The 22504-nt window shown below is 47.0% G+C and overlaps 1 protein-coding gene across 2 annotated transcripts in view; it reads left to right on the forward strand.

The window, feature by feature from the left end:
* The window catches only part of FBXL18 (F-box and leucine rich repeat protein 18), an 88639-nt gene extending 67806 nt beyond the window's left edge, over positions 1 to 20833 (forward strand). Inside the window, exon 6 of one of the 2 annotated variants that reach the window (XR_005295333.2) lies at positions 20346 to 20452. Coding sequence is in view for 1 of the 2 variants with exons in the window: in XM_038419856.2 (XP_038275784.1) it covers positions 20346 to 20496 (151 nt within the window). In the remaining variant the exon portion in view is untranslated. Of the gene's footprint in view, positions 1 to 20345 lie in introns of both variants that reach the window. The other variant, XM_038419856.2, reaches the window with a different exon arrangement.
* Positions 20834 to 22504: the final 1671 nt, after the last annotated feature.

The following is a 22504-nucleotide window of genomic DNA, read 5'->3' on the forward strand; positions in this document are numbered from 1 at the left end:
ACTATGTAGCCTAAGAATGTGTGCACATTAAATCCACACACTTAACAAAACATGCTGTCTGTAATGGAGCAAAGCACAGAATAGCCACTTATGCTACAAAATAGAACAATAACTGCGGCTCAAAATTACATAAATGCCTTGCCTCTGGTCTTCTGCACGTTACAAATAACTCAGCCATTCCGGGGCTAACACTTGCATAAACAGTTAGGATCATGTACAGGAGACATTCCAGCAAAATATCCAGGGCTTTGAGACCCGCTTCAAAAGCAGCCAAGAAGCCATGAAAAGTTCATGTCCTACCCTTCTGATGTTGCAACTCTCAGCATGTACTGCTGCCCAGTTCTCTTCCTTGCTGCTTTTTTCTTTCTTGGGAACAGATTGTTCCAGTGAAGCAGAGTTCCCCAAAATATCTGGGTGCGAAAGGGAAACCTTAAACCTTAGCTAAAGAATGTGGTTAGCGGTAAAAGTTCCCATCTTTTAAGAGGTAGATCAAGCTTCTGCTGGGGTATTTTTGCTACTTCTAAGATCCTCTCCAATCCGTTAATTTTGCTGCCCCAAGAAGAGGGGGTGGAGGAATTTGGGATGTGCAGGGCTGTGGCAGCCAGAGAAAGAGGTGACTTTCCCCAGCTCCAGGCTGCGGCTGCCGGGGAGAGACTGCCCTCCTTCCTGGCCTCAGCTCTGTGCCTGCTATGGTGGGAGTAGGAGAGAGACTCCCCCTCCTTTCCAACCCCAGCTCGGGGGCTGCCATGGCAGGGGAGAGAGAGGGCAAATCCATCACATTAGAAAGGTAAGACTATTGATATTAAAATATGAATGGTGTGCTTTTATTTGTAGAACAAAAAAAGTTAATTATTAAGGTTTTTTTTAATATAGTGCTTTTATCCAAAGCGCTTTACAACAGTTAGCTAACGGTACTAACAACATTTGGAAAGATCATTAAGTGGTCTGCTGAGACCTCAGCAATTTTCAAGTGGTCTGTAAAAAAGTTTGAGAACCACTGTTCTATCTGATCCTGGTTGATCAGGAGATGGGGTGATGATGATGTTTACCATGAACATAAGACCTCGATCCTGTAATGAGCTCAGTGAAGACAGACCTATGTGGATCTGTGCTGAAGTGAATGGGGTTCTGTGCAGGTCTGCCTGTGTGGAGCAGTTTACAGGATCAGGCCTATAAGGAGCCCCACCCCAATGCAGAGGATGCACTATATATCCCCATGTTACAAAGGGACACTTACATCATCGTCTGGCTGGGAGAGGGGGCGTGTCTCATCTGTCTTTCCTTCAGCCTGTGGGCCTCCCTAAAGAGTGTAGTGAGTCACCATCAGCCAGCTCCAGGATGGGTAGGAGATCGGGTGTCTCCCGCCCAGCCCGGTTTGTTCACTCAGCATTCCTGCTCATCCTCATCTCTTTCATAGCTGATGATGATGAAAATGCAGTACAGTCTCTGGACAAGAATGGAGTTGATCTGCTGATGAAATACATCTACCAGGGGGGTTGACAGCCCCTCTGACAGCAGCAGTGCCGTGTGATGGCAGTGACATGAAAGGGCCCTTGCTGCAGCTGGATGGGTGGGGTCCATTGTCCGTGTTTGGCCTGCCAGAAAAACGGTTGAAGTCCCCAGCAAGTGACAGGTTGAGATAGGGGAGCTCTCCCAGCTCAGTCAGAATGAGGAGCCTGCCTGCAATCAGCTTGGTGCTGCACTCGCTGGAATGGAAGCCACATCGCTTAGTCTGTCTGGAAGAGGAGCAGGATGGTTCAGTGGGTAGGGAATTGAACCTGGGTTTCTAGTGCTCTGCAACAGGTTTCCTGTCTGATGTGGGGCAAGTCACTTAGCCTCTCAGGGATTCAGTTCCCCACCTGTACAATGGGGATAATAGCACTGCCCTACCTCTTGGGGGGTTGTGAGGATAAATGGAGACCACATAAGTACCACAAATTGGACAGGACAAAACACTAATTGGTATGTACCATAGTGAGCAGAGAGATGGACTGAGAAGGCTGTTGTTAACTTTTGTGAGCTACTCGCTATATTACCAGCTGAGAGCAGCTCCTCTAGTTAGGCAAATAACTCTAGTGGCACCTTCCCCCCCCCCCCAGCACAGACTGGGGCACCCCAGAGATGCACCTTAAGTCCTGCCACTAAACTGATATTTTTTAAAAAAATAAGTTCTTGTACACAGTAATAGAAAAACATTGTATTGTCATAGATCCACGTCTAAGTAGGAAATTTGCAGTTCTTCTTGTGCTCCACAACATGGTGACATGCTTGGAACTCCATCAAGACAATAGAGAGAGAATCCAGATCCTCTTGCTCCAAAAGCACAGACCCCAGCCACTTAAATGAATGGAGAATCTTCATTACCTGTTAGCAGTACAGGGTCTCTGACACACAGTCAGGCATTCCCAAATCTGCCCAGTGGAGGGAAGCAGTGCTCAACTACACATGCCAGTTCTTCACAGAATCATGATGTGTAACTCGCTTGTGTGTGTGTGTGTGTGTTGGAGATCCCACTCTGTACCCAACCCATAGAGAATATGGGTCTGTTACAACTCCCATCTTGACTGCCTGGCTCACAAGCTCAAACTATAGAGACTCATGTTGATAACTCTGTAGGTCCTTGGTGTGTTGGCCAAGAGGGTGGCTGTCACAGGGGCTCACTAGGATATGGCTTGTTGCACTTATGTGTTGTGTTTCAAGAGACCTCTATCAAAGCAGAGATTGCCTGGAGAAGGGAGGTGATGGGGACGCTCTTTACAAGTTTCCTCCTTCTCCTGGTCCTCGTTAAATTCAACTTACTTATCTTAAAAAAAACAACCACAAATGTGACCTAGAAGACTAACTCTGCGTAAGCTCAAAAGCTTGTCTTTCTCACCAATATAAGTTGGTCCAATAAAAGAGTACCTCACCTACCTTGTCTCTCTAATATCCTGAGACCGACAACAGCTACAACACTTTAGAACCCCAAACGTGTCAGCTGTTTCTTTTTTCCTGTTTCGCACATGATGTTGAATTGTGCTGTGTTCTTTCCTTTCCTGGCCTGGTTTGGGATATAGATGTACCCAGCAGAAGGAAAACAGAGGGCTTTCCATGAGCCCCAGCAGGACTGATGGGAGCAGAAAACTTGTTTTGACTGGTTACTTATCAAGCAGATGTGAAGGGATCTATAGGTACTTGCGACAGCAAATTGTTTCGTACAAAAATGTGGGTGTTTTTTCCTCTAGGAGAGAGAAGGGAGGCAGAAAAAAAATCTCTCCACTTTAGGCTGCTCCATAATGGGAGTGCATTAGAAAAAAAAAATTCCACTGCAGCTATTAAGGAGGAAAGAAAGGGAACAAGTTGGGAGGATAAGGTTCAAAACCAGATTTGCCTGCAGCCAGGAGATTGCTGATTCCTGCAGAGAGAGAGAGAGAGAATGAGTGTGCGTGTGTGTTGACTTTCCATCAGAATGATTAAAGGGCTGAGGTCTCTTTAAGATCAAGCTAAGTAACCTGTGGCTCTGCTGGTCTTTACAGGGGGAGGAAGGAACTGTTTACTGAAGAGCTGTGGAAAGGCTCAGCCAGGAGCGAGGGAGGCCAGGTGCTTCATTGCAACAGCCTGGCACGGCGGCATTGGGTTTCCAGGCGCAGCCTGCCGCCCCGCTCAGAGCTAGAGGCGGGTGTGCGAGAAGCCGCAGGAGCACCGTGGCGTACTCCGCTTTGCAAGGGAACAAACTCCTTGGAGCCTCAGAACCAAAATAAGGCTCCGCTTTTCTGTGCCTGGCTCTCTGCTGGAGGCCCATGAGGAGCCGGGCTAGCCCTAGACTGGGTGGTCCGTTTCCTAAGGGGGCGCCCCTGCCCCTCGCTCGGGGTTACAGATGAGAAGGTGGCCGGGGCTTCACTTTTCCAAGGGCGCCGTGGAGGGGACTGCGCCGCCGGCTCCCGAATTGTGCATGCAGCAGCGTTCGCCCGCGTCCTGGCTCCCGGGGAAAGGCTCCTTCTGAGCTTTCATGGGCGAGCGAGGGGGTTGCGTGTGCGCATATGTGATGCAGGTTAGGGAGGCGGCAAAGGCCGGCGCTGACTGTGGGTCTTTAAGTCCCCGGTAGTTTGCCTTTTTCAGAGCTCCCCCTGGGGGTTTTCCCCTAGGCTTTTAAAAAAAAAAAACAAAAAAACACCAACAAAACCAAAACCCCACCACCAAACAAACAAAAAAGTGCCGTTGGGTTTGTTGCGTGTGTAGCGCCCCCCCCCCCCCCATTTATGTTGCTGCTCTCTGGGGAGTGGGTTGAGGGTTGTTTAAGTGTGTGTGGGTATTTTTGCAACCCTTTCCCCATCAGCAAGCATGTGTGTGTATGTAGAGAACAAAGCGCTTGTTGCTTCTCTGTGGCGTTGTTACGTGCGGGAGTCGCTCTCCGTGCCCCCGGGTGCGGTATTCGGTTGCGTGAGGTTCTCTGGGTCTCCTTTACGGGGGCACTTGATTGATTGATTGTTTTATTCTGGTCCCGGGGTAACGAGTTTCACACCAGCTCGTTCAGCAGGGCGGCGGGTTGGCCCTACAATTGGCACAAAACGTTCATTTGAATGCGCAACTTGCCGCAGACGACTCCATTAGCGGGATTCATTTGAATAATTGCACTTAATAAACACCCCTTCCCCCCCCCCCCCGAAAAAACCCAACAGTTTGGGGAGGGTTAAAAAAATCACTCATAGGCAAAGGATTTTTGGGAAGGGAGGCAGTTGTGATCAAAATGTTCGGGAGATGATTTTGTAACTGGAGGTGGCGAAGTTGAATCGCAGTGTGCAGTTGGGCTTGCCTTTAAAAAATGCATGTGAAAGAAACTGTGGGCAGGCGGCTTTGAAAATGTTTTTTCTTCGCTGGAATATTTTGTGAAGGAGGAAGCTGTGTTTGGAGAGAGGGGATCTATGGAGGAGGTGGGGGGAGAGATGAAATTCAGGCTGGGTTAAGGAGCCCTTGACTGGGCTGGAAACATCATAGTCACAGTCGGATACCAAGCAAGCTGCTCTGGTGGGGAGGTTAATGGATATTTGTACCCATATGGTGCGTGTTACAAGCGCCTTTCTAGTTGTGAAGATTAATTTAAAACCTCCTCTCCCTGCCCTCCCTTCACTGACAAATGAACATCTGGGCTGAATGTTGCCCAGCTCATCAAAGCGAGTTTTCATAAATATTGTCTGCATTCATGAAGGTGGGCCCTCCTTTTTTTTTTTTCCTCCTTACTGGTCCTTCCCTGGTTGAATGTGCTTTGCAATTCTATTGAAACACTGATCATTCAGTAAACAGCCCCTTTAATGTTTATGATAGGTGGTTGGATTCTCCTCCCCCCCCTTCAGTGGTGGGGTTTTTATGGCATTTTCTTTTCTGTATGGAAGTTGGGACATGGGGAATAATTTTTTTTTAAATGAATTATTGAAGAGGAGCACAAATTATTTGTTTTGGTGTTTGCCGCATTTTTCTGATGCAGATTTTAAAAAGCAGACTCAAACTTTGATCTTCTGCAAAGCAGTGAGTCACCCAAGTTTTCTTAAATGTCAATAATTTGCCTCTGGGTAGCACCAATAAGAAAAGGAGTACTTGTGGCACCTTAGAGACTAACAAATTTATTAGAGCATAAGCTTTCGTGAGCTACAGCTCACTTCATCGGATGCATCCGATGAAGTGAGCTGTAGCTCACGAAAGCTTATGCTCTAATAAATTTGTTAGTCTCTAAGGTGCCACAAGTACTCCTTTTCTTTTTGCGAATACAGACTAACACGGCTGCTATTCTGAAACCTGTCGGTAGCATCAATGTGATTTTGAAATCTATAATATGCGCAAATCATCTAGGATGACAAATAAAAGAACAAAAGCCCTAACCCTTACCCCTCAGAAGGGTGGTGAAGTTATTTTTCAATTAATTCCAGTCTCTGTGTGTCAAATGGATTTAAATTCTGGAAGGATGTGGTAGTACAGAACGCCAGGATTCACAGAGAGCCCCAACTACCCAGTGAGCGCTTTGGCTGAACATTAAAGTTAGATGCTCAGAGCAACTACCTCCCCATTCCCACTGGCTAAGGCAGCGGGACCCGTACAGTTGTGTCTCTGTGGAAAATCTAATGAAGAGCCAACAGATTTAATTTCCAAAAGATTTATTCCTGGATAGTTTAGGCCTCCAATTTAAGATGTCCTATTTAAAACAAGCTCTTACAAAGCCTAAGATAAATAAAACATATTTCCATTATTTAAAATAAAACCCATTGGAAAATGTTTAAAAACAAAAAAACTAACCCTTCCCCCTTGCAATTTCCTGCAGTGTTTGCAACTTCTAGTAACAGTGCAAAGAGAGCCTGAAAGTGAAATTGTCAGGGAACTCACTTTAAACAAGTGAAACTGACCAGTTTCCAGTCTTTTCACAGTCCAAACTGAGGGAAGCTGTAAATGCCATCGGCAGAAGAAAAGTGAACTAGATTTCAAAAATCATATCAGATGCACTAATGGAAGGTGTTAGTAACAGAGGGCAGGATTTTAAAATAAAGGCATTTAAAAGGAATCCTAACGTACAAAAGGGACAAACCAAAGAGCTAGGCAGGAGCAGATTCGTGTTTGGTGCGGACATAACCACCATAGCATTGGTCTGGATCAACACGGAGCCTTGGGAACATTCTCTGGAACAGTTTAAACAGGGATGCCTGCAGAATGGGCTCCGACTGCTGTAAATCCAGTTTGTTGTAAGAATTCAGATTCCTTTCTTGCAATTCTTTGTGTTTCCCATGTAAGCTTAAATTTAGAAGAATTTTTGAAAGTCTTTTAACTATCTGGATGCTTAATAGCATTTGCCTTGCCTGCTGTGTAAGAGGAGGGGAATGGTGCTTGAGACTTATATCTGAGTAATATAAAAGCACATCATGTCTCCTTTCCAAACAGGCATAAAAGTGCCCGTTAGGCAAGTTAATCTCCATGGTCAGTGATTCATCTGGGCCATGGTCTGGGGTTCACCAAAATTAGGCCTTGTCCCATGGCTCAGGTCAGGGAGAAAGCTAGGAAGAGGGACACAATAAGCCTTAAGGAGGCTTGTTTAAAGCAAGAGTGTTCATTTTCAGACCGTATTCCTACTCAGTAGGATTCCATTAAAGTTCCTGTGACATGGAGGAGAAAGTACAATGCAAACAAACAAAAAAAGAAATTTAAGAGGGGTGGGAACGCAAATGTGAATTCAGCTGAACTTGAGCAGCCAGTAGACAATTCTTTGGCCTGTCTTAACTAGACACCCAATATTTATACCATTTTAAAGTTGGGGAAAGCAAATCTTTGTCTGTCTTGGACTTGTCCCCTTCCTTTTAACATAAATTTAAGCCTAGGTTATTTACCCCTTGAGATATATTAATTAAAGTGCATGATTTTGTGCCTTTTAAGATACTAAGGAGATGCCATGTTTATGCTGTGTGTGTGGTGTAATATTAATTAAAAATGTTGTCTTACATGAGATAAAAAAACACTTTTCACAGTGGTTTTTGCTCCTTTTTGACTCTCAAAATATAGGGAGTATTTTGCGTTCTTTAGAAATCCTTCCATCAGTGGCTGCAGTGCACAAACACACGTGTGAAACCCATAGGGAGGCACTGACCTGTTAAAAGAAATAACCAGAGCGTGCGAGTTCTCGTTTTATTTTAAAGCTGGAGAGGAACCAAACTGATCAGTTGCAGAGATAATTGCAGGAAGTGGAGTGTAAGAATGAGATTTAAACAAGAAGACACTGCAGGTGCACAGAGGGATGGTTCCTCCAAGAGGAATTGCACAATGCTCTCCATGCTCCTCAAGGACATCACCATGGCTTCCCTAGGTAACACAGATTATAGTGGAGATAGGAGAGCAGCCCTGATCTGTTGCTCCTCTTCTGGTCACATGTACTAGTGGAAATAGCTAGTCACCATGGGATGCTTTGGGGAAATTAGGCTTTTCTCTACTAGCCACTGGAGTAGCTACATCAGTGCAGATCCCTAGCGTGAATGCGATTTAGTGGAACTGCTTATTCTGGTTTGAAGTCGACATAGCTGCACCAATGTGAATATCTCTGCACTGGAGTAAACCATGTCTACACTTAGGATTGCACCAGGACAGTTATACTGGGAGCAAAAATCCCTGTGCAGATAAGGCTTTGTATAAGAGCTTCCTGCTTTTTTTTTTTTTTTTTTTTTTCATGGCTGTATTGAATATTTTGGGCCACTGATCTTAGCATTTAAAGCCCCAAAGCTGCTCGTTCTTGGTGCTTTTTCCTGAAACTGATCACACCCTCCCTAGTATGAAACTAACCAGGAACTACAGGAGACTGAGGACTTCGTGGAGGAGGAAATGGGCACTGGCAACACCAAAAATGTCTGATCCTTAGGAACCCCAGCATAGCATGGAACTGAAGGACATAGCAGTGTCGTTGCAGGGATTGGGTGAAATATTTCTAGTTAAAGATCCGTTAGAGGGAGGAGGAGGAGGAGGGAGGCTCTTGAGGGAGCCGTATGTCTAACAACTTAAGCTTTAAGAAAAGGAATACTTGTGGCACCTTAGAGACTAACAAATTTGTGCCACAAGTACTCCTTTTCTTTTTGCGAATACAGAGTAACACAGCTGCTTCTAGAAAAGGAGTACTTGTGGCACCTTAGAGACTACTGAAACTTAAGCTTTAAAACCCCTCAGGCCCAGGAGCTTTGGAAGAGAGCTCAGGGTTTTTATGGCTGTCGCTGCCCCCTGCAGAGATGAGTGGTCATTCAGCTCTGAGCAGGAACTGGCTTTTGTTGGTGATAGAGAGGAGCAGAGGATGCAAAGAACTTTTGTCGCAAAGTTACGGCTCAGCCACAGGTTCGGGAGGTTATTAAAAGTGGCTTCTAACAAAGTAAAGTCCCCAGTTAGGATCTAAACCAAAGCCTGTTTGGTACTTACAAAGGCTTTGGATCAGGCCCTGGAAGCTTTACTCCAGGTTATTGTGTGCTCCCATGTCAGAGGCAACAAAAAAAAAACAACTTTTAAGAATATTATTTTTGTAACTCCTGGAGTTTGTCACATAAAAGCTGGTAGCGAGGCAGTACAGTGGCCTGATCCAAGTTACTAAAGACGGCTTTGGCTCAGTCCCAATGTGGATTGGAAATTCTTTCCAAAGAGGACAGTTGCTTTCTACCAGATAATGTTTATTAGGCCTCTGGTTTCAGAGGGCTGACAGGCTTTTCTGTAGTAGGAGGGATTTCTTTTAAAGGTAAGGCTGGCCTTGGATCTATTGACCCTCAGCAGAGCTTAAAACACATCTGGGGAAAGAGGTGGGAACAGATCTCCAGAACCACCCCAACTCCGGGATTCACTCATGCGAATGAGAGAGAAAACAGAGAGGGAGCTTGTGGTTCCTCTCACTGCTACCCTCCTCCTGCCCTCATTCCCTCCAGTTGTCTGTTACGTCCACCTCTTGTGTTTTGTCTTCAAGTAAACCATAAGCTCTTTGGGGCAGGAACCATATCTGTCTCTGTGTTTGGGCAGAGCCTGCACAGTGGGGAAGCTGATCCTGACTGGAGCCTGCAGAGCTGCTGCAATACAAATCGGAAGACTAAGGCTCCTTCTACAGCAATGGCGTGCCACTCCCGTGGTCTCTTGGTATTGCAGGCAGCTGGGGAAGATGGACCGAGAAGGAAGAGCCTTGCTTCGAAGACGTGTAGCCTCCAAAATCCATGTGGTTAGAGGCTCAAATGCACAGTGAATAAAGTTCAGTAAGCTAGATCAGAAACCTAGCAGACTTGTCTATTTCATTCCATCTGCAGACTTTCAGCCCCTTGAGGAGTCCTTTCATTTGCACTCAGCTTGACAAGTCCCAGCCTGCTGGCCTAGGCAGAGCCACTGAGATCCCTGCAGCCTTTGGAAGGCAATTCTTTTTTTTTTAAATTTCTAGGGGAATTCAGTTAATTCCAGAACTTACGAAAGAGAGCTAGAGAGTGGGTAGCTCCGCAGGCTTCCTCCACACAGCTGGACTCATGTCCTGACCTGCAGCCTCCCTGCTGCTCCAAATTGTGGTCCCTTGACAGCTCTGCCAGTTCATGCGATTCTTGACCTGCAGTGCTGCAGGCACTCAGGAGAGCAGCCATTCTTGTAAGCAGAGATGGCTCGATGGGTTTGGAGAGGTATCCACTGGAGATGGAGATAAGTCACCTGCTTATTTCATACTTGCTCTGTATTTGAAGTGGTGACGCAGAGGTGGGGAGAGTCCCCTGCCTCTGTTGCCAAATCCCTGGCCCCTCCATCTGGTCCTCCATGGTGGCCTGACCCTGCCTTCCTATTACACACTCAGCCCCTTCCCACAGAGTGTAAATGTTCTGAGTACTCACAGTGATATCAATAGGAACTGGGGGTGCTGTGGCCCTTTGGAAATCAGAGATGGATTTAGGGACCTCCCTTCAGGCATCTACTGCTGGAAAATTGGGCCTTTTTCCTTTTCTTCCTCTTTTAAAAGCTTAATCTTTATTTAACTCCGACGACTAACTTTGGGTAAAGGAACCCCATCAATTACAATTCCATAGCTCACAACAAACACCGGAAGATAAGTGATTTCTGATCTTCAATTCAGACAACAAACCCTTTTTTAAAAAAAAAAAAAAAATTAAAGAAGTTTCATTCTTCTGTATACATCTTAAAGAAGCCTAAAAGGGCTCAGGGCCATTTTTTTCCTTCCCCCTTTCCATCTCCCCATTCAAGGCTCTAGGATCCCACTCTTCTTCAGCATTCAGCTGGGTCTGTGCTTCTCTCTGTTTATTCAGCCACACGGTTCTGTTCCGGGCAAGCTGGGGAAGGGAATATTTTCTGTTGCTTTGTGATGCTGTGTTTGTTCCAACTACACTAGTCTTGGTTAAAGGGCGGTTCGGGGGTTGATACGCGATCTGCCTCCCGCGTTTGCCTGCGTGCATTCTTTTCACATGACATCTTTCCTCCATTATTTTGTATCTGAGCGCGTTGGGGCTGTGCCAGGCCATTTTCTTCCCTTTTTACTCACTGCACCCTGATTGTCTGAACAGCAGAATCAATCAAACGCCAACATGAAAACATGGGGTGGGTTGCGGGAGGGGAAAGAAGACTGTTGGAAAAGAGCGGTGTTAAAATAAATTGACCCTTTAATCTAGAGGTCATCAACAACCCCTTGCATCGCTCCCCAGATGAAAAATCACATCTGTGCGGTTAGATCGGCAAACTGCAGTCCGGTGTCAAAGGTTGGTTAGATTTATGGGTTTTAATATTTGCACTATTGATTGCCAGGCTGTCTCGGGGGTTGTTGCAACAAGCACAATTACTGCACTTTTGACAGAGGTAGTGATTTTGAAGATGTCGGGGTGGTGGGGAGGAGGAGGGTAGTCCTGGGAAAGAGGTTTAGAAGCAGCAATAAACCGTGGCACACCGCATCTGGAATTCTTTCCCCCTTTCCATTCTCTAGCTTTCTCTCCTACCCTTTCTCCCATCCCCATGGCTTGGCCTCATGCAGATTGGATATAATAGATAAATCGTGCCCATGTAAGTCCAGTCTTGCCCCAACTCCTTCTTCCTATCAGCCTGGGGATGCACCTCAGACCTGACCTGTTTTACTGCTGTTGCCATCTTGGACTTTTCATGAGTGAGTGTATCAGATCTCTCTCGCGCGCACACACACGCATGCACAAATATCTCTAAAGGCTGGTGGTGGAATTACTACAGAGAATTCTTTCCCAGGTGTCTGGCTGGTGGGTCTTGCCCACATGCTCAAAGTCTAATCGATTGCCATATTTGGGGTCGGGAAGGAATTTCCCCCCACGTTAGATTGGCAGAGACCCAGGGGGTTTCACATTCCTCTGCAGCATTAGGCACGGGTCACTTGCTGGTTTGAACTAGAGCAAATGGTGGATTCTCTGAAACTTGAGGTCTTTAAATCATGATTTGAGGACTTCTGTAACTCAGCCAGAGGTTAGGGGTCTATTACAGGAGTGGGTGGGTGAAGTTCTGTGGCCTGTGATGTGTAGGAGGTCAGACTAGATGATGATGGTCCCATCTGGCCTTAAATTCCATGAGTATCAGAAATAAGGTTAGAGACCACTTGATTCTAGGATCCTATTGGGAGTTTCAGAGTAGCAGCCGCATTGGTCTATATTTGCAAAAAGAAAAGGAGTACTTGTGGCACCTTAGAGACTAACAAATTTATTTGAGCATGACCTGAATGCATCCGATGAAGTGAACTGTAGCTCACGAAAGCTCATGCTCAAATAAATTTGTTAGTCTCCAAGGTGCCACAAGTACTCCTTTTCCAGTGGGAGTGAATTCAGTGGGATTTACTCATGGCTTCAGGCTTCAGAGCTGAAAGGTGAACTTCCATTTCTGGACATGCATTGTGCTAATAGTTACTAGATGCAGTAATGAGTCAGAGTGCAACAAGTTTCCCTCCAGCAGTGCCCTCTGTGCATTGGCAGAGATTTGTGTAAATGCTTGTATTAGCTCAGTGTTTACAACAGACTGAATCTTTTTTGTGTCTGTACTACACTAGCTTTTAACATCAGGAAGCTCCTAAAATAGCAGAAGAGGTTGGGTTTTCTACAGTGATTTCAGCAAAAATTTGATAACTGGAGCCTTCTCTGGGTTCAGATTCCCTCCAAACTACTGGCTGAGCACGTAGCTTTGAAGGAGAAAAGTCTCTCATACAGTTGGAGAACAGACTTGAAGCAAGAACCTTGCTGGAATTCCCTCAATTGTTTGAGCTGAGCTTCCCTTAGAAAATAAAAGGCAAACCAAGCACACACACTTGTCATTTGAAATGTGCTGATATGTGAAGACCATTGGGCAGAGGGAGTGTCTGTGGCTGCACAATAAAAACCCCTGCAGCTAATGGGGTTGGGGGGCACCATTGACTAGTGCAGGAGGGAGACCTGGCCTGTCTGTGTTGGCAGAAAATGTGATGGGTGAGAGGGATCAGGGAAATGGGGGAAGTTTGGAGCTCCAACACTCCATGGAAAGGAAAGGATGGAACACCAAGGGTCTGTGGGAACTGACCGGTGATGGGGCCGTTTGTAAGTCCTAAGCCCAGCATGGGCACATGGGGATTCCAAAGCAGAGGGAGTGTTGTGCCCCACCCCTTCTCCATGCTCCTCTGATCTCCAGTGCTCAACTTCAGTACAAAGTGACAAGCTGGCTTTGGTTTTGTCCTCCATTTAGGCTGTCATTGTCAAGTCCCTGGACTGACTAGTCACGGCAGGGAGTGAACCACCATCTTCTAGCAACGCAGGAGTTCCTAGCCAGGCTCCCTGTTACCAGGAGGCACTTGGCCAGCTTGGAGCTGCCTCTAGGGTTTTACTTCACAGTATTTTTCTTTTCTCCTTCCTCTTGTATAAACAGACTCTGCAGTCGGGCTAAGGCAGACTCCTAGATGCTGAGAGGTGATGCCTTTAACCTGAATTCTCTCTTGGCTTCTCTGAGCGGGACAGTGGAGACTTTTTTTCATCCACTTCCCAAAGAGTTTGTGGGATGACTCCTTTAGGGACTAAAATCCTTGTGTCCATCTCTTCCAAAGCCAATGGGTGAAATTTTGTCCATTGATATCCCACCCCTGATGATAAATGGCTGTCCCTCTCGTTGAGAGACCTGGCATAGAATTCGGGACAGAGGGATGGTCATCCTGAACCAGTGGCCCATCTAACCCATCTGTCCCCAGGAGTGGCCAGCACCAGATGCATCAGAGGAAGGTTCAAGAAAGCTCACAGGAGGCTTTCACGGGATAATCTCCTCCTGGCCCCTGCTAGTTAGAGGTTGGCTTGTGCCCTGAAGCATGTCGGTTTTATCCCTTCCATGGCTCGTAGGTTTTGAAGGGTTTTTTAATCCTTGCTTTTCCACTGCTGGCTGTTCTCACAAAAAAGCTGAGGGTTCTCTTTAGCCTATTGCAAATTCTTTGTGGGAATCAAGATTCTTGCCAATACCATTTAAGAAGGACAATGAAAAATGGAGAGGCTCCACCAACAGTGTGAATGTGGAGTTATGCACAGAATACAGTGTGTCAAGGTTGTCACTGTACACTAACCTGTAACTCTGGCTGGGGAGATACTATATCGACTGTGCCACACACCTACTTTTAGCTCACAAATAGCATCAAGAACAACTGTTTGAGTTGTCTGCCTCCCTTCCTCTCTTTCTATCTTGGGGCTCTATTCTGCTGCTCATCATCGTAGTATCAGAATACTCCCTGTGCTAGGGCTTGTCTTCATGGACAGTGCTACAGTGACACAGCTGCTCCCCAAGAGGCAGTAGTTATGTTGATGGGAGAAGCCGTCCCATTGACATAGTGCTGTCTATATGAGGGGTGGGAGGTCACTCCGAGGTATGGATTTTTTGATACCCCTGAGCAACATAGTTATACCAGTATATGTTTGGGTTGGCAATAGCAAAGTCCCTGGGGGAATTCATGGCCTCTCCTGCTCTTTTCTTCGGTCTCTGCTTGTGCGGAGCTGGGGAAGTGGGTGAAGGGGGGGGGGAGTTGTTGCAGTGAATGTCGTTTTTGTACCTTGGATGGAGGCTGCTGCTTCACCCTCCAAAGGTGTTTTGTTTTCCTTATTACTAAAGTATTGTGACCAGGAGCTGAACACTCTTGAAGTCAAGGAAGGTTTGGAGCCAGGGTTTGGATTCTGGTCCATCTCTTAATTAATTAAGGCTAAGGCCCAGAACCACAAAGGTATATAGATGTCTAACTTCCACTGATTTCAGTGAAAGTTAGGCACCTAAATACCTTTGAGGATCTGGGCTTAAGTCTCTCTGAAGCTACAACCTATATTTTCTTCCTTAGCCTTTGTGTCCCAAGGCAGGCATGGTTGTAGTGAATGACCAGGGAATCTATCCAAATCCCCTTTGAAACATAAAGGCTTTCTAATAACTGAAGAAGAAGGCAAAGAAACGTATACTAAGGGCACATCACCTGGGAAAGTTTATACTTGGCTTCTCAGAACTATGCCGAGTGTCGTGGGAGTATAGCAGTGTGTGCAGCCCAGCTCATTGAGGATGGGGGAGGGCAGGGTTCAGGAAATAATCATTTCCTTCTCCCCAGCCCCAGGGAACATTTTGAAAATGGCTGCAGGGCTCCAAAGGCAAAGACAGTGCTCTGGAGAAGGACTTGGATGCGGCTCCTAGAGAAGCCATCTGTGGCAGGGGTTGTGTAGGGTCATTGAGTAGGGGTGACTCTCTTTCCGAGGCTGAGAGATCACCCCAGCCCTCCCTTCCGTTCGCAGCTGGGATTTCTCCAGCTTGTCACCGTCACCCAGATACTGTGTGTTCCTTAGGACCCAGCATGGGTCAAAGATGAATCTAGCAGCTGAGTGGCCAGAATAGTCAAAGTGTGGATTAGGTAGTGTGATGGGTGATAAAGGCCATCAGGACTCAGAGAAGAGCCATCATGGTCTTGAATCCCCTATGCCAGCGTTTCACTAAGAAGGGGTGTTTGGACCCAGAGGAATCCTCTGAGGAGCTCTAGGGAGGAGGGCAGGGCATCTGGATCCAGTTTGCTGGGGAATCTATCGAAAGGCCGTTCTAGGTTTGGGGAGTTTGTCTTCCATGCCTTGCAGGGAGAAGCTGTAAAATTTAGGTACTTTTGTTGGTATTGTGTTATTACCCTGGTGAACTGAGGGCTTTATTTCTGCATTGGCTCATCAATTAAGATACCAGGCTTCAGGTCGCAAAGACTTTCACCTTCTTGACACCAAACCTTTCTGTGCATCTCAGACCTCCCACGCTTGAATGCAAACTTGATGAGATGGTCAGAACTGTCTTTCCCCTGGATTGGAAGTAGAATCGAACCTCGTAACCTACTTTGTCTGGGTGTAGGTGACTGTATTTTTACAGCTCCAATGCTTATACCATCAGACAGGATTTTAAGCAACCTAAAACCTCTTTCATGCCTGCCCTTGACTGTGCCTCCACTTGGTATAAAAATGGCTTCAAAGTTTTTAAAACAATCTTTCTGTGTGCTTGCTTCTTCCCATTTGAAACCCAGGTCTGTGCTTCCCTTTTTTTGCTGAAGGAATTTAGGATGATCTTAGGAAGACTCTGCTAGTGATGGCCTGTGAGAATATAACCTGAGCTACAGCTCACCTACCATTTGGCTGTGCCAAGCTCCAGCACAGCAAGCGAATCGAGGACCTGATCATTCTAACTTTCACCCTGCTTGTCACAGTAAGTCGAGTGACTTACCGGTATGCTAGGGTCAGCTCTGGCCCCCGGAAAGGGCGGGGCTGAGGGGGCCAGAGACAGCCCACCCTGTGAGGTAACTTCCCCCCCTTTCTTCTCCTCCTCCTCCTCCTCCTCTCCAACCGGGGTAGCTGCAGCCGCTACCCCAGGGCTCCAGCAGCGGGGCTCTGGAGGCAATGTAAAGGGCCTGGGGCTCCAGCCCCTGCTGGGAGCCCCAGGCCCTTTAAATTGCCCCCTGGGGAAGCCGGGCTGCCCCAGTACAGTGCATTGGCTCTTGCCGGTATGCCGTACCAGGGTGTACCAGCTTACTTTCACCTCTGGTGACAAGCAAGCCAGCAAGAATGCTTCTTAAAACTCCGATGCGGCCCTTGTACATCACACAGAAGCAGGAGAGGGCAGCAACATTTATTTTTTTGCCTTTGCTGGCCACCGTTGAGTAAAGATTTGTCAGCGACCTCTGTTCAGAAAACAGGTTTAACCTTTTTTGTTCACTTCTCTTGGATTTAACAAGGCTTCCAAATTCGTGCATAGCCAACTCCTCGCTGGAGCTGCCAGGAAATGCAGCCAGAAACAAGTATGTGCTGATTCTACCCACAGCAAAACAATCTTCTTATTTTTTTTTTTTTATTTGGTTGGTTGATTGGAAGAGGTTTTAAGTTGCCACCCATAAGCACCTCTGTTACTTTTTGATCTTGCTGGTATTCAGTCCTATTGGGTGCTGAGTGCTCCGGCCCCGTCTAGCACAGCATGTAAGTGCATGCCTAACTTTAAGCACATGCAAAGCCCTACTGATGTCTATGGGCTATAAGTGCTCTTCTGGATTGGAGCTGGAGTGCACAGGTCCTTGCAGGATCAAACCCATAGTGACTGATTCACTCTGACTGTAAATTCTTTGCCTTCTTCCCTGGATTATTCAGAGACGTTTCTGGCCACCTATCACTGTACCATTTTAAGCACTAAGATGGGGTCACGTACTCTGCCCGCAGCTAAACTCTCTCATGCTGGGAATGACTCTTCATTATAGTAGAATCCCTTCTTGCAAGAGGCATGAATCATAGTTTTACCATGAGACACAAGCAAGGGGTCAGGCATGGTTGCACTGCCTCTGGAGCAGCCCAGGAGGGGAGCCCTGACTTGCTGTGTTTCTCCTGGTCTCCCCACAGCAACAGGGAGAGAGTAAACTGTGCTGGATCTATAGGTGGTGCACCGTAGGCGTCTCGGCACAGCTACACGTGCTGGGGTGGAGCCACTTCCTGCCCCTTCCACACATTTGCATGGGGCCAAGGGGGAAGTGCAGGATTTCCAGCACCAGCTTCCCCTTCAGTGCTGCTCCCCCGATGCAGGAACCCCCTTGTGTGCCCCATGGCACTACCATAGCCAATCTACAACTTTGCCCAGGATTAGAGTGTTAATACTGGGCGTGGTACTGGGCCCTCTTACACGTGCCCATGTAATGGTGAGGGCTGCTCCTCGTTCCTTCCAGCTCTCTACAGTAGGAGCGCCTCAAGTGCGCTGCTTCAGAGGGGGTGTGTGTGTGTGTGTGTGTGTGAGAGAGAGAGAGAGAGAGAGTCCGTTCTCCTGCTGAAGTACTAAGGGAGAACTGCTCAGGATGCACCAGGGCAAACGCAGTCCGGGAGCATGGTAGGCAGTGGTGCATGGCTGTGTTGTGAAAATGTTGCCGTGTAGACCCAGCTCAGCCATGTTTGTTTCAACTGGGTCAGGGGAGTGGCATGTATTGGTTACAAAAAGGCGTGTAGCATGGGGAAGGGCCTTAATCTCCATTTTGCTTGGCCTTGGGACTGAGCCATGTGTTAACCTTGATGCTTTCACCCTGCAAAAGCCCTTGGCTGTGGCATAGAGGCACCATTCATGTTCCTGAACTGTCGGCTTTTCAGGGACTGCCTCTTTATTATAAGTATATGGTGTCTAGCATCATGGGGCCCTGATCCAGGACTGGGGCCCCTAAGTGCTCCTGCAGTAAAAGTAATAAATAATAACATTCAAGGCAAGGTCCCCCAGCAGATCCCTCTGCCCTCCACATGGTAGGAATTGCAGTATAGATAGGGCCTCAGTGGAGAGCAAATGTATGGGGGAGGAAGAGCAACTGAAGATTAGGAACTGGGCCAATTGTTTAGCCCTCTCCTTGTAACTACTGGGAAATGAGGAGGCTGAAGGCTTATTGCTGATGAATGCAAAGTAGCAATTTCTAATCATCTGCCTCGGAAGAGTCAAGTACAAGCAAATATTAGGGTTGTGTGTATTGCTCGTATGTAAACATGTATGCTAATTAGGTGCAGCCTTTGGGCTGCTGTCAAGTTGCCAGGGCCACTCTGTGTTTCTCTGATTTAGGGGGTGCTTACAATATTTCCCTCTCCTCTTCAATTAGACCAAACCCAAATGCTGGCTGGAATCGTATTTGTAAATTTCAGTTTTACTGGAGCAGCAGAAGCTGTGACTGGCTTTGTAACAACCGCTCTGAAAACAGACTCCCTAAACTTTAATCGGCCGCCCTCCCAATAACCCCCTTGCTGTCCCCAAGAATTGAAGCACGTTTTCTTTATCTGCTCCTAAGCAGGATTTATTATCCCCAGGACTTCCTGTGCTTTCTTTCAACATGCTCCATTTCTTTTCGAGAACAATAAATCAAAACTGTTTGTTTCATTTTCCTGCCATGGCCTCTCTCTGCAGTAATTGCACTCGTGTGACAGCACTGGGACAGCCTGGCTCTCTGCAGAGCTTCAGTCTGCTGCATGTGGGGAATCTCTCCCTGACTCTGTTGAAGGTGGGTGGGGGGGAGCAGGAAGGAGTGAAAAATTCAACACCCCCCCCCACCACACCCCTAACCAGTTTTTCATCTAAATGGATCCCTTGTTTACCATTGAAATAAACCTGAGTCAAGTATTGAAATTTCAGCAGATCTCACCTAGGGGTTGCCACCCAACTGGGTTTTTATTGTGTGGCTGGGTTTAAGGCTGTGCTTTGACCAGATCCTGGATGTCTTGCTTGAGGGTTTAAGGAACCTCTAAGGCCCATAAAGGGCGTGCTGTGGACACAGACTGGAACCACTCCTCTGTAAACAAGTGCCCTGCACTGGCTGGCTGGATCGCTGATGTCCGGGGTGTGGGCTTTGCCAGCCAAAACCCAACCCAACCACGGACAGTTAACCAAACAGCCCTGGCCTGGCCTCTGTAAAAAAGGAGCTACAAGAGGAAACAGAGGAAAACATGCATAGTGTTGCTTGCTGAACACTGTTCTGATTTACAAATATTCCGTGTGCTCCGAGCAACCAGAATGAGCCCAGCTTTATTTGGGGAATGGGGGGGATTCTTTCTTTTGAAACGGAGAAGCCATTTAAGTGTCTTTCAATGTCAAGAGAAAGTGAGACCCTGTACAGAACACACTGGGATGGGGTCCTTGCTGCGTGGAACTTGGTTTAAACAAGACGCATAATGGATGCAAATGGCTCTTTGGCCAGAAGGAAGTGATTCAGGTTACTTGGTGCCATAAGTTTGTATGGTGCTTTCTAGACAGCTGGCCCCTGCCCCAAGGAGCCTGCAGGCCAAGTGCTTTGAATGTAGCTGAGTTAATGCTGGAGGGAGAAGGGTGGATTTGTGCGAAGAGCCTATGGCACCCTTGCAGCAGTTGGGCTGAGGGGGAACTCCCAAGGCCAGAGGAAGCATGAAAGGAAGGAGGATCTAGAGGGTGTGGTGAAGCAGGAAGAGGGCAGGGAGGGGAACTGGGAAGAAATGGGAGCAAGGATGTATAAATGAGGCCAGGTCTACACTACGCACTTTGGGATAGCAATGTCTCTCGGGTGTGAAAAATCCCACCCTGAGTGACATAGTTACACCGACCATAACCTGCCGTGTAGACAGTGCAGCGGTGGAGTTATTGCGCTGACATGAGCGCGCTCTCCCGTCTGCTTAGAGAGTCTTCACCAGAATCGCTACAGTGGTGCAGCTGCATCAGGGCACTGGCTCCAATGCAAGTTTGTAGTGTAGACCTGCTCTGTGCTGGCCTGCGCATGACCGTGAAGGAGCAGTTGTCTGCTGATCTGCTGAGTGATCTGCTCTTATGCTCAGGAAAACCCACAAATGGAAAATACTTCATGGGTAGAGACAACTCTGTCAAATTTTCCATCTTTTGTCCTTTTTTTCTTCTAGGGACGTTAGAATGAAAACTTCCAGGATCCTTGACCTTCAGAGCCTATTTACTCATTCTCCACCTGAAGGCATTGCTCTGTCTGGAATGTTTGCTATGGAAATTATGATGCCACTAATGGAGGATTACACTTTTGGGTGGGGAATGAGCTGACTGGATTTTTAGAGGCTGCTCCTGAATTCAGCCCTGAAACTGCAGAGGGAATCTGGCATGTTTCCATCTTGCCTGTGCAGCTTTTTATACCCTAGTATGAACAACAACAAGTTACACTATGCATACACAAGTGCATTGGTGTACGTGTGCCCGGCTGTGGTTTGTGTGGGCTAGGATGAGTGTTCACATGAACCCAAGCGTGGCTATGCAAAATCAGAGTGCAAAATTGCATTTGCAATTCTAGTGGCTCAAAAGAGGCCCCTTTGGAAATATTACTCAGACTAATGCACTGTTAGCCTGTTTTCATGAAAATATCCCTGCTAACATAAATGAGTGGGGGAAAAAAATATAGAACATATGGTTTAGATGCATCTCAACAGAATGTTTTTTTCCAAGCTTCCCATGAGTAGGCCCGTCCTGTGTCTTGAAATACGTTGTATTGTCAAACTGCCATCCAAAAATTAGTGATGGGTCAGAACCAAAGCTCTGGATCTCAGCAGCCTGGAGCTTTCAGGACACTTGAATCTGAAATTCCTGATTGCCTCCAATCTCTGCAGTGGGCTAAATCAGACCCCCGAGTTTGCATAGTCTCAGATTTCAGAGCAGTTTGGATCCAGATCTGAATTCTGCCGCTAGGCTCATCTGTACTGGAAAATACAGAAAACGTTGAAAGACTTTCTTCATTGCTGCAGAGAGCTGCTGAATTCTGCCCAGGGGAGTTCAGCCGCTCTGCACATGGAACATCAGGATGAATGGACAGTTTTCAGGTTCTTTAAGCAACTGGTCTGGGGGAAGCGTCCATGTGTAAGAACCCCTGCTTCCCAGTTCTCCTGTTTGATTTCCATGTGCCCTTCTCCTGCCCTAATTTTGCATCTTCTAATGGTGGGAGGTGTCTCCCAACGCTGCAGCTGATGCGACTCCTATTCAGCCTTTTTTTTTTTTTTTTTTTTTTTTTTTAAAGCTTCTCATGATCCTTGTGATGAGATTTCCCTCCCCCCCCGCCCTGGTGCAGCCTGGGACTGTGGGACATGCCCCCTTAACTTCCCAGCCTGGGTTATCTCTCACAATGCCTTGCTAGTGACCAGCTGCAAACCCCTCCAGGGGCTGTTTTTACTCAGCGCAACCGCATGTGGAGCCCCACACCCAGCTAGATCGCATGAATGCTCCCAGAGCCACTCATGAATCACACGGAGAAAGGCACCAGAGCCAAACCCTCCCAGCTCCCAGCACTGTATCCCAGGAATATACTGTCTTGCACTGCTTAAGATGAGCAATGCAGACTGCTTTATGTGTTCACCACTTCATCAATGAAAAGTGGATAGACACCAGCCTTTGCCAAACCTGAGCAGATTTGCCACACACTTCAAGCAAACTCGCTGGTAAAGATAAACAGTTAAACAAGTTAATGGACTACAAACAATAGATAGGCAAAAAGTCAGTTAGTTACCAAAATAAAATATAAGCATGCAGTCTAAACTCTCAACCCTATTAGACTGAGGAACAACTAGAATCAGCAATTTTTTCTCACCCCACTGGATATTGCAGTTCATAGTACACAGATTTCACCCTTTTCAGAGTAGCAGCCGTGTTAGTCTGTATTCGCAAAAAGAAAAGGAGCACCGGTGGCACCTTAGAGACTAACAAATTTATTAGAGCATAAGCTTTCGTGAGCTACAGCTCACTTCATCGGATGCATCCGATGAAGTGAGCTGTAGCTCACGAAAGCTTATGCTCTAATAAATTTGTTAGTCTCTAAGGTGCCACCGGTACTCCTTTTCTTTTTGCAGATTTCACCCTTGAAATCTGGGCCAGTCTCCTCTTCAGAGTGTCCTTGTTGCTTGCAGCTTAGGTGGATGAAGGGAAAAGGCCAAGCATGTGGCCACTGTCTGTTTTATACCCTCAGTCCATGTGCTTGGAAAAGACAAATCCAGGCATGTCTGGGTGCATTGCTGAGTCTCCAGCAAGGTTGAGCAATTCCCTTGGTGTGGCCTCATGCAGGTGTGTCATT

This window comes from Dermochelys coriacea, chromosome 10, assembly GCF_009764565.3.
Source record: "Dermochelys coriacea isolate rDerCor1 chromosome 10, rDerCor1.pri.v4, whole genome shotgun sequence".
Classification (NCBI taxonomy): domain Eukaryota; kingdom Metazoa; phylum Chordata; order Testudines; family Dermochelyidae; genus Dermochelys; species Dermochelys coriacea.